General features: G+C 40.2%; 1 protein-coding gene across 7 annotated transcripts in view; it reads right to left on the bottom strand.

Moving 5' to 3' along the window:
* Positions 1 to 1,443: 1,443 nt before the first annotated feature.
* The window catches only part of PALS2 (protein associated with LIN7 2, MAGUK p55 family member), a 121,124-nt gene continuing 112,733 nt past the window's right edge, over positions 1,444 to 9,834 (bottom strand). For all 7 annotated transcript variants that reach the window (XM_062178148.1, XM_062178150.1, XM_062178151.1 and 4 more), the window contains 2 exons: positions 9,578 to 9,706; positions 1,444 to 6,745 (listed from right to left, as the gene is read on the bottom strand). In XM_062178148.1, coding sequence (XP_062034132.1) covers positions 6,569 to 6,745; positions 9,578 to 9,706 — 306 coding nt within the window. In that variant the 3' untranslated portion in view covers positions 1,444 to 6,568. The remainder of the gene's footprint in view (positions 6,746 to 9,577; positions 9,707 to 9,834) is intronic.

Here is a 9,834-nt window from a genome sequence, read left to right as displayed (position 1 = left end):
CTCCCAGAGCACAGGGTCCCCTGGTAGAAAACAGCACTTGTTGCTACTGCTCATTCCTACAACAGAGTCCAACATACAGCTTAAAAAAAAAAAAAATATGCAGCAATACCTCAGGAACAGGAGTCGGCCAGCGGTTCTTTCAAAGAGGATTCCCGGCTGGAAAGCAGCGTCTGCTTGTGTTTCAAGTAGAGGTGCGGAGGAGCTGTGCAGCCAGCATGGTTCTTTCTGGACACTAAGACTTTGCTCATGTGGACCGCGTTTACCAGAACCAGCTTGAGGTCTGCAGTGCTGCAGATACCATGGCTCACCCTCTCACCTCTAAGATGGGAAACCGTACACTAGCGAGAAAGCACTCTGGCTTCAGGTTGGTCATTTATGGCTAATGAGTTTTAATGCTAAGCTTTTTATCTCCTTATGTCAGTTCATTAGGCTTCCTTCAAGTGCCCACGCCACCTTGAGCGAGCTGAAGAAAGTCAATACTTAGGTGTGGCCTATCCTATTTATATGTTGCCATCCCTGGCTTGCTAGTGGCTGAAGTGCAGTAGAGGCAACTATTGCCAAGGTATCAAATCAGACCTTTCCACTTCTGTAACTACTTCCGGGGATTTTTATGGGGAAGGGAGGAGGAGAGAAGCCATTTTACAAGCAATAAATTATTTGATATTCTACCTCTTGCTAAAGCAGCATTTCTCTTAAATTTAGATACGTTCAGTTTGTGCTGTTAGAAAACAGTAGAAGCTAGCGGAGGAAAAAAATCTCTTTTGACCAACTTTCCATGTGGAGACAATTCAGATCCATCACACCACTGCACTATTGGCCGGTGACTGAGAAGCGGTCAGAATAAAGTGTGGGCCACTGTTTGGTCCACACTGTTGAAGTACCTGGGTTAGATCCCTGGGGCTCCAGTTCCTGACTCCAGCTTCCCATTAATGCGCACTCTGGAAGGCACAAAGTGATGGCTCAAGTAGTCGGGCCCTTGCCACCCAGGGGGGTTGACCTGGACTCAGTTCAGCTCCATCCTGCCCTGGCTGTTGTGGGCATTTGGGGAGTGAACCAGCAGATAGGAGCTCTTTGTCTCCCTCTCTCGAATAAATAATAACTAAAATGGATTTCACGGTGAATGTTTCTTCCTATAAAGAAACAGATGCCTGTTAAACAATACTACGGGATCAATAATAGGGCTGCAGTAGTGAATTTCAAGCATAGGCATAAAGCCGGGCCAAGTTCAGAGTCTGTTAAACACAGATTTGCTAAGGGTCCGGACTTCAGAGTGGGATTCCAAGAAACCAGGGTCTCCCTGACTGGGCCCACTAAGAACAGGACAGACCCTCCTCCAGGCTGCTAGCTGCACTGGGATCCTGGAATGGTACTCCCCATTCACACTGCATTACCTCAGTAAGAGTTACCTCAGGAAGATGCAAAAGAACTAAAAGATAAACGACCTCCATATAAACACACACATTTAATGAACAGATAAAGTAGCTTCATAAGGATTTTCCAGTTTAGCATTTATCACATCACAGTAACAAATTACTTCTTATATTTAAGGTGAAGACAAAGATTAACTGAGCCCTATTTAATAAGTGGAATATTGAAGGTAAAGGGCAATATAAACTTTTATCAAAAATCACATGGTCAGAAGTCAGAATTAGGATCTTAGCTGGCAGAAGGTTACCATTTTACTTTCATCATGACAGAGTGTCTTTAAGATAGTACTGCAGGATATTGCCGAAGTGGTGCAAAACATGCTTCTTACCTTAGACGTGAGCTATCGTCACTCTTTCACTTTTCAGTGTATACATAAAGGATTCTTTGCACTTTTCAAAAACCATTCCAGGAACACAGAAGGTAACATGACTAATTATGAGAAATATTTTTAAAATGAACACAATTTTGAAAAAAAGCTAGAATAAAAATGCAACTTTAAATTAACCTTACAAAATTATAGAATTGTCATCTTTCTCAAGTATATCACATATACTTATATAAAAACTGATATGATGCTGAATTGATTGAATGTATTAAGACTTGTGAATATTTACCTGTACTATATACAGTTACAGTTATCCCATTATTTGATATATTACAATTCTCCCAAGAATTCTAAATATATTACATATGTTACCACATGAATTCTCACAGCAAACTCCTTGTAGCAAGAGGAAGGCAGGGATTCTGGTCTCTAAGCCTGCATCACAAATTCTTTCCAAGTTTTAAGTAAGTATTTCCCAACAGGCTTCCATCTAGAACAAGATCCTTTTTTGTAAGGAGATTAAGTTACAATACTGAGTGGAGATTTTCCGAGTTCAACTCCTCGGATACTTTTCAGAAAGGAGATCAGCATCAGCTTCGAGGTGGAACCTAGGACTTTTTGAAGCCATCTAACACTCCTTCAGGATGTCTAGGGATTTGGACATAATTAAAAATTTAAAATACTTGTTATATGAGTACATTTAGTTTTACGTATTTTGGGAGAATTTTACATATTATACACAGAGCTGTATATATATATTTATATATATATATGTCACATGTAGTGACTCAAACATTTAAAAGAATGCTTTTTATATACATAAAACCTCAGGACTGCCATATTTAGTATAAAGGTTTATTCCTACAAAAATCATTGGCTCTCTAGCCTGTGATTAATGGAATAATGGAGCGCTGTTTCAGAAATCATAAAAACAAAATATAAGTTGATTATATTTTGACAAGTTTTCTAAACTTATCAGTGTTTGTTGACTCAAAATTATTACACCTAAGTGGATACGGCTATCCATCTTAAAAATTAACTCCAATCACCAGATCAATGACATTCGTTACTATAACTAAAAATTAGCATTTTCCTGGTTTTTTATAACAAGGATTGTTTTTAACTGTCACTGGGACATTATGGTCAAAGCGGTTAGGACCTGACCCTTAACCCACTGTGCCATGCAGTTCCACTACTGGTGATGTAGGTTATTTTCTACATCTCTTTCACTAACTGGCCAGCTCAAAAGAAACTTTTCATATAGGCTCTTGAAAATTGACTTGAGGCATTGCCGCGACTCACTTGGCTAATCTTCCGCCTGCGGCGCCAGCACCCCGGGTTCTAGTCCCGGTTGCTCCTCTTCCAGGCCAGCTCTCTGCTGTGGCCCAGGAAGGCAGTGGAGGATGGCCCCAGTGCTTGGGCCCTGCACCCGCATGGGAGACCAGGAGGAAGTACCTGGCTCCTGCCTTCGGATCGGTGCGGTGTGGGCCGGCCGTAGCGGCCATTTGGGGGGTAAACCAACGGAAGGAAGACCTTTCTCTCTGTCTAACTGCCTGTCAAAAAAAAAAAAAAAAAAAAAAAAAAGAAAGAAAGAAAGAAAATTGACTTGAGTGTAAAATCTAGGGTTTAAGGATGCTATTGCTGTAATCACAGTGGATTTCTGATATAATTCCTGCTTGAGGAAGCTGTGTTCACCTGTTGTGTAGTCAGGACTGAACAAAACAAAGTCCTGATGTATTTGACTGACATTATCCAAATATCAATAAGACATGCAGCTATACAAAGGCATGATCGCAATGAAGGCAGCAATTCTACTTGAAGGGCATGTCAGTCCACTAGTTACAGATAAATGACGCATCCAGGGACATCACTTCTACAGGTATTTTGTACATTTAAAAATGAAAAAAATACCTGTACACCTTCAGTCACGTGTAAGTAAGCAGCCCTGCCCTAGGTGCTGAGGCGAGCACCTCTGTCCATGAGGACCTCAGGCGCACGCATGCTCTGGCACAACGTGTCCCCTAAAGCGTCCGCACCTGTGTCTGTCCTTAGCTGTCACCACGGTTCAGCAGCCCTGTGGACCACGAAGGCGGATTGTCTTAGATCTTTCTCCAGACTTCGCATTTCCTACGTCCCAGCCATGCTCCTGTTCCCTAGGAAGAACCCTGGGGCCTCTGGGCCTACTCTCCCCAGCAGAACACTGCTGGTTCCTTCAGAATCAGGCAGGACCTGGGTTTCAAGTCAGGTGACCCTTCACTGAAATACAAGGAGCTTTTCTAAATTTATGTTTTTCAGCTAGACTGAAAGGAACTAAACTGCATCATTTCCATTTATATTAGAACTCTAATATGCACTAATTAAATAGTAAATCATGGGGGCCTGCGCTGTGGCGCAGTGGGTTAATGCCCTGGCCTGAAGCACTGGCATCCCATATGGGCGCTGGTTTGAGACCCAGATGCTCCACTTCCAATCCAGCTCTCTGCTATGGCCTGGGAAAGCAGTGGAAGATGGCCCAAGTCCTTGGGCCCCTGCACCCACATGGGAGACCCAGATGAAGCTCCTGGCTCCTGGCTTCAGATCGGCGCAGCTCTGGCCATTGTGGCTAATTGGGGAGTGAACCATTAGATGGAAGACCCCCTGCCTCTGTTTCTGCCTCTCCCCTCTCTGTGTAACTCTTTCAAATAAATAAATAAATCTTTAAAAAAAATATAGTAATTCATGAACACCATTGATAGAAATAATTCCTTTAAGTGGCTATTTTCTAAACAATACGCATTTCTATATTACATGATAAGGCTAAAATATTTATGAGGCAGAAGTCATCTCTACTGCACCAACATGGTTGAAATACTTTGCAGATCAACTTCTTGCACTGCTACAATTATGCCGAAGCTATTTAAACTAGCTCCACACAGCAGTGCAAAGGTGCACCAGGGAATACAGCACATTTCCTGAGAGTGCAGAACTGAAAATGTCCCCTAACATTTGTAGTGTGTTGAAACATTAAGTCATAGGATATCACCTTCATACTGTGTGCTTTGATGCATGTTGCTTTGAGAAGCCAAGAATTTGGTAGAAATATATGTGCTTTAAAAGCTTCCAGAGTTGACAAAAATTTGTCAACAAATTCCTGTCTCAGCACAAGGAACATGAATTTGTGTTCTTGGCTATGAAATTCTAGAATTAAAAAAATAACAAGAACCCTACAGATTTCTAATCTCAACAATACAGCAACTTGGGTATCATGAAGAGCTGTTTCTAAAACAGCCTGTGAGTACTGCTTGTATATTCCCTTCCCTTAAAATCCTCCTAACTGGCATTCCCCGTGACAGCTTTGGTGAAGGAGAAAAACTCAGCCGCTGGGCACCTGGTGCTTGTCACCAGACAAACGCTAGTATCTGAGCACCTGGTGCTTTAAGAGTGAAGATTGTGTGAGAAGCCAGCAGCAGTAGGAAATATAGTTAACTTAGTTTAATGATGAGCTGCATCTCTTGAATATGTTTCTGAATTTATCGCATCCAAAAATGCTAAAGGAAGATACTAAATGAGGTGAATGTGACAATTTGTACATTATATAAAGCTATCTAAAGAATTTTTTTCCTAATCATTAAACCAAGTATATTCCCTAACAGAAATGTTAAAAATGTTCATATATACTATATAATATATAGTACATATTATATAGTGTTTATATTATGTGTGTGTGTGCATATGTATACAACAGCTTACAGTTATTTCCAAATTGTATAAATTGTTGAACTGATTTGTTTTCAACATAACAAGGATATATACCCTAATTATCACATCACATTTCAAAACACACGCTGAGCATTCACAAAAACCCCCAATTGCAACCTCAGAGGAATATCTCAGATATGTGTGGAGGCATGAGACTTTGGCGGACCACAACCTAATACACAACATATAAGAAAATCAAAACCTGTCCAAATTAGTAGGTTCACCTCTGTCCATTAAACTTTACGTGTGAAAATAAACTTTCTTCAAGTGTCACTTTGCTGCAAGGTTTTACAGGATAAGGCACTCTCAAGTCTCCGTGACCTTGTTTCCAACCCCAGAGCTTACCATGTGCATGTTAAATTAGCGAGTGTTCAGCATGTAACTACCAAATGAAAATAATAACCTCGTAAGAGAGGGCAAGGTATTGCTCATTTTCTAATGACATAAATGAAGGAAAGAACTGGTATCTGTAAAAATTAGAGTGGATAGCCATACATGGCTGAAATAACGGAAATATGTGGCACTAGACAGACTTCTAATGTCAGGTTTAGATGGTAGTAGACTGGCTGTAGCACTGCCATTAAAATTCTGCTTCTGTAGGATATTTAATTAAGAAGGAGGATCAATAACTACTACTTTCTCCTAAGAAGAGTAATGAACCCTTCACTGGTTAAATACGGAACTAAATGACAGCTTTACAAAACTACTTCAAGTATTCATTATCACAGTGAAAATGTGAGACCAATGTCAGAGTGAATGATCTGAAAATTCCTTTGATGAAAAAGGCAAGGGTACTAAATCAAAACATATACAAAATGCTTCAACGCATTTCTTTATGTGATATGAATAGAAAGATTATCCATAAAAAGTTAGAAAAATTAAGATAAATTATATATTAGTACACCTTCCCAACCACATTTTATATAAAAATTCAGAATAGTATACAGTTATTTCATTCTACACAATAAAAATGCCTGGGCTTAGCAGGTATCTTCTATCTGTACATGTGTTTTTCTCAGCAGAAGGTTTATTTGTTCAGTCACTTTTCAAGTGTTAACTGTTAACCTTACTGAACTGTCAGTAAACCCAGCTGATTGGGACCCACTGGGGCTCCATCCTCAGTTTCTCTATGGCAGTCTGTAGCTTCTCAAAGGCTTTGTCTAGATTGTCATTCACGATGATCAAATCAAAATAGTGGTTGTAGGCTCTCTGAATCCGGGCACTTTCATCCACTGTTTTCTTCAAGTCAGAGTCCTGTTAAAAGCAAATGCTCGTATTGTAACAGATTTGCTTGCTCAGATTCCAACAAAAAGTGCTTAAGAAATAAGTATGTTGGAAGTGTGTTTATCATAATTCTGATGTTAACCCTCAAAAACTACACAGAATGTTAAAAGACATTGCTGGGGCTGGGGCTGGGGCGTAGCAGCTACTGCCTACAGTGCTGGCATCCCACATGGGCACTGGTTTGAGTCCCAGCTGCTCTACTTCTGATCCAGCTCTCTGCTATGGCCTGGGGAAGCAGTAGAAGATGGCCTAAGCTTGGACCCCTGCACCCACATGGGAGACCTTAAGAAGCTCCTGCCTCCTGGCTTCAGATCAGCGCAGCTCCGGCCACTGCAGCCATCTGGGGATTGAACCAGTGGACATAAGACCTCTGTTTCTGCCTCTCTGTAACTCTGCCTTTCAAATAAATAAATACAAAAAAAAAAAAAAAAAAAAGGACATTGCTGCCTGTTCACATCCTAGTCTCATTTGCATTCATGTTTGCATTTCTAAGTATCTTCTATTTTCTGTTTCACTGATTTGAGGGTAAGATTCCTAATTAAAAGTCTACTGACAATAATCTTAGGGTGAACTGAAGGTAATAAAAGAATTATTGCAGATGACTGCTTTCTAGTTCACTGGTATCATCCTTTTAAGAAAGATTTTCATCTTATGGCCTATGTTGATCATGGAACCCAATTTGCAATGGCTGTTAAAAAGCTCAAAGCCAATTTGTTGCTTGTCTCTAAGAAAGGCAATCATCTTAAATGTGCATTTTGGAATCCCTGGACACATACAATCTACCAAAATTGAGTCCAATAACCAAGTAGACCAATAACCAAGATGGAGATTGAATCAGTCATAAAGACCCTCCTCAACAAAGAAAAGCTCAGGACCAGATGGCTTCACTGCTGAATCCTACTAGGCTTTTAAAGAAGAACTAATTCCAATTCTTCTCAAGCTATTCAAAACAATTTAAAGGGAGGGGATCTTCTCAAACACCTATGAGTCCAGCATCACCTTAATTTCAAAACCAGAAAGAGATACCACAGAGAAAGAACTGCAGACCAATATTCCTGATGCACACAGATGCAAAAATCTTCAACAAAATACTAGATAATTGAATCTAACAACGCATCAGAAAGATCACTCACTCACTATGAGGGATTTACTCCTGGTATGCAGGGATAGTTCAACATATGCAAATCAATCAATGTGGGACATCATATTAACAAATTGAAGAATTAAAAACCACGTGATTATCTCAGATGTAGAGGAAGCATTTGATAAGATACAACATCCTTTCATGATGGAATTCCTATTAAGGTATCCACCATGTTTTAGAAACAGTGGTGTAAGGACCCTCTTCTTTAGTGAAGGAGACAAGTAGATGGCAAATTAAGCACAAACAATTTGCAAGCTGTAATGAATTTTATAAAAGAAATAACCCAGGCACAGAGAATTGTAAGAGCTTTACTTTAGATAGAGTGAATGGAAAGACACTGTGCAGATGACATTTAAGTGAGAACTGAAGGAAAATAAGAAAGTCGTCATGTGTATAGTAGGAGAAAGAACATTTCAGGCAGGGGAAACAGAACTGTGAAATGCAGGGGAGGAAAAGGGCCCTGGTACATTTGAGAAGACCACGATGGGTGGGAGACCCCACACGAGGCAGACATCTGTGGGCCTGGAGAGGCATATGACAACTGGAGCAGAAGTGGGAAGACAGACAGCCATGATGCAGGTCAGAGTGAAGGTTGCCTGGATCATGAGGGCAGCAGAGGAGATGGAAACGGCACTAACTTGGAAATTTACATTGCTGAAAAAGTCATTATGATAAATGGATGGGCTGCCTGTGAAAAAGAGAGACAAATGAATTAATCAGGAAGAGTTGAGTCTCTAGCTTGAGTAAGTGGGTGGCTGTAGAAGAGGCAGCGTTGAGGGTGGGGCTTGGGTGGGAAAATATGATTTTCTTGGGAAAACAAAATGTTCTACTTCATGCATGGTAAGATGAAGATGACATGAGACACCAAGAGGAGAGGGAAAGCAGGAAACATGTCAGAGCTCCAAGGTCTAGGCCAGCTACATACAAACATCAGAATAATAATGGTACACACGTGGAGGATTTGGGTGAAAACATCTAAGTATAGACAGACAAGTGGACTCACCACCAGGTCCAAAGAACTCCAATACTTCAATTAATACCTTCTCTGAGATTCCTGAGTAATTCTGTTCTTTAATCTTTCATCATGCTTGTACAAATAGGTCACAATTTAACCTGAATGCAATTCTTAGCTATTATGGTCATTAGCAGTCAGATTTGTTCAAACCAAACCAAAACAAATGGAAAGAGATGAAGAATCCATATGGTCGCTGAGATTAAGTGAAACTTCAAGCAGACATGCATGTAAGAAATTAATTAATACTGTTAGAAACCCAGACTTTCAGCATCAGATGAAAAAAGGCATACTCAGAGACAAAACATCAGAACACCTAACTCCACCACTAACAAACCACACGATGACATGCCTGTTAATGGACTTGGAGCCCAGTTTCCTCATTAGTAAAGTGAGGATTTGTTTAATGTGTATTTTAATACTTGTCTTGTTCATTTTATGAAGAACTAAGCTTTTGTCTTAGTAAACAATGATTTTTATGTATCAGCAATATTGTTCCAAACCCTAACTTCACCTGGTAAATTAATTTTTACTCTATAATACTTCATGCAGTAGCTTATTTCATAAGTATGGTTAAACAGAATTAAAAGAATAGGCTGAATTTTAGGAGGAAAATCACACTGTTGGCCTGTAAAGAACTGCTCACCGTCAAAAGCTTGGTGGTAATTCCTGCATCCACCACGGCCTTGTGCATGGCGCGTAAAGTCTCCAGCTCGGGGGCAGCAATGAACACCACATAGGGCATGAACTCCGAGGTCCGCAACACTTTCAGTGCCTGGGTAGAAGAATGATCATAAACCGATCTGTGTGTTACCAGAATATGAATTATGCCACCCTTTAGTGTAAGTCAAAGTCTATCTGCCATCATTTTTTAAGATTTATTTATTTGAAAGGCAGAGGGAG

The sequence above is a fragment of the Lepus europaeus genome, chromosome 20 (assembly GCF_033115175.1).
Source record: "Lepus europaeus isolate LE1 chromosome 20, mLepTim1.pri, whole genome shotgun sequence".
Taxonomy (NCBI): domain Eukaryota; kingdom Metazoa; phylum Chordata; class Mammalia; order Lagomorpha; family Leporidae; genus Lepus; species Lepus europaeus.
This window is presented reverse-complemented; position numbering and strand designations above follow the sequence as displayed.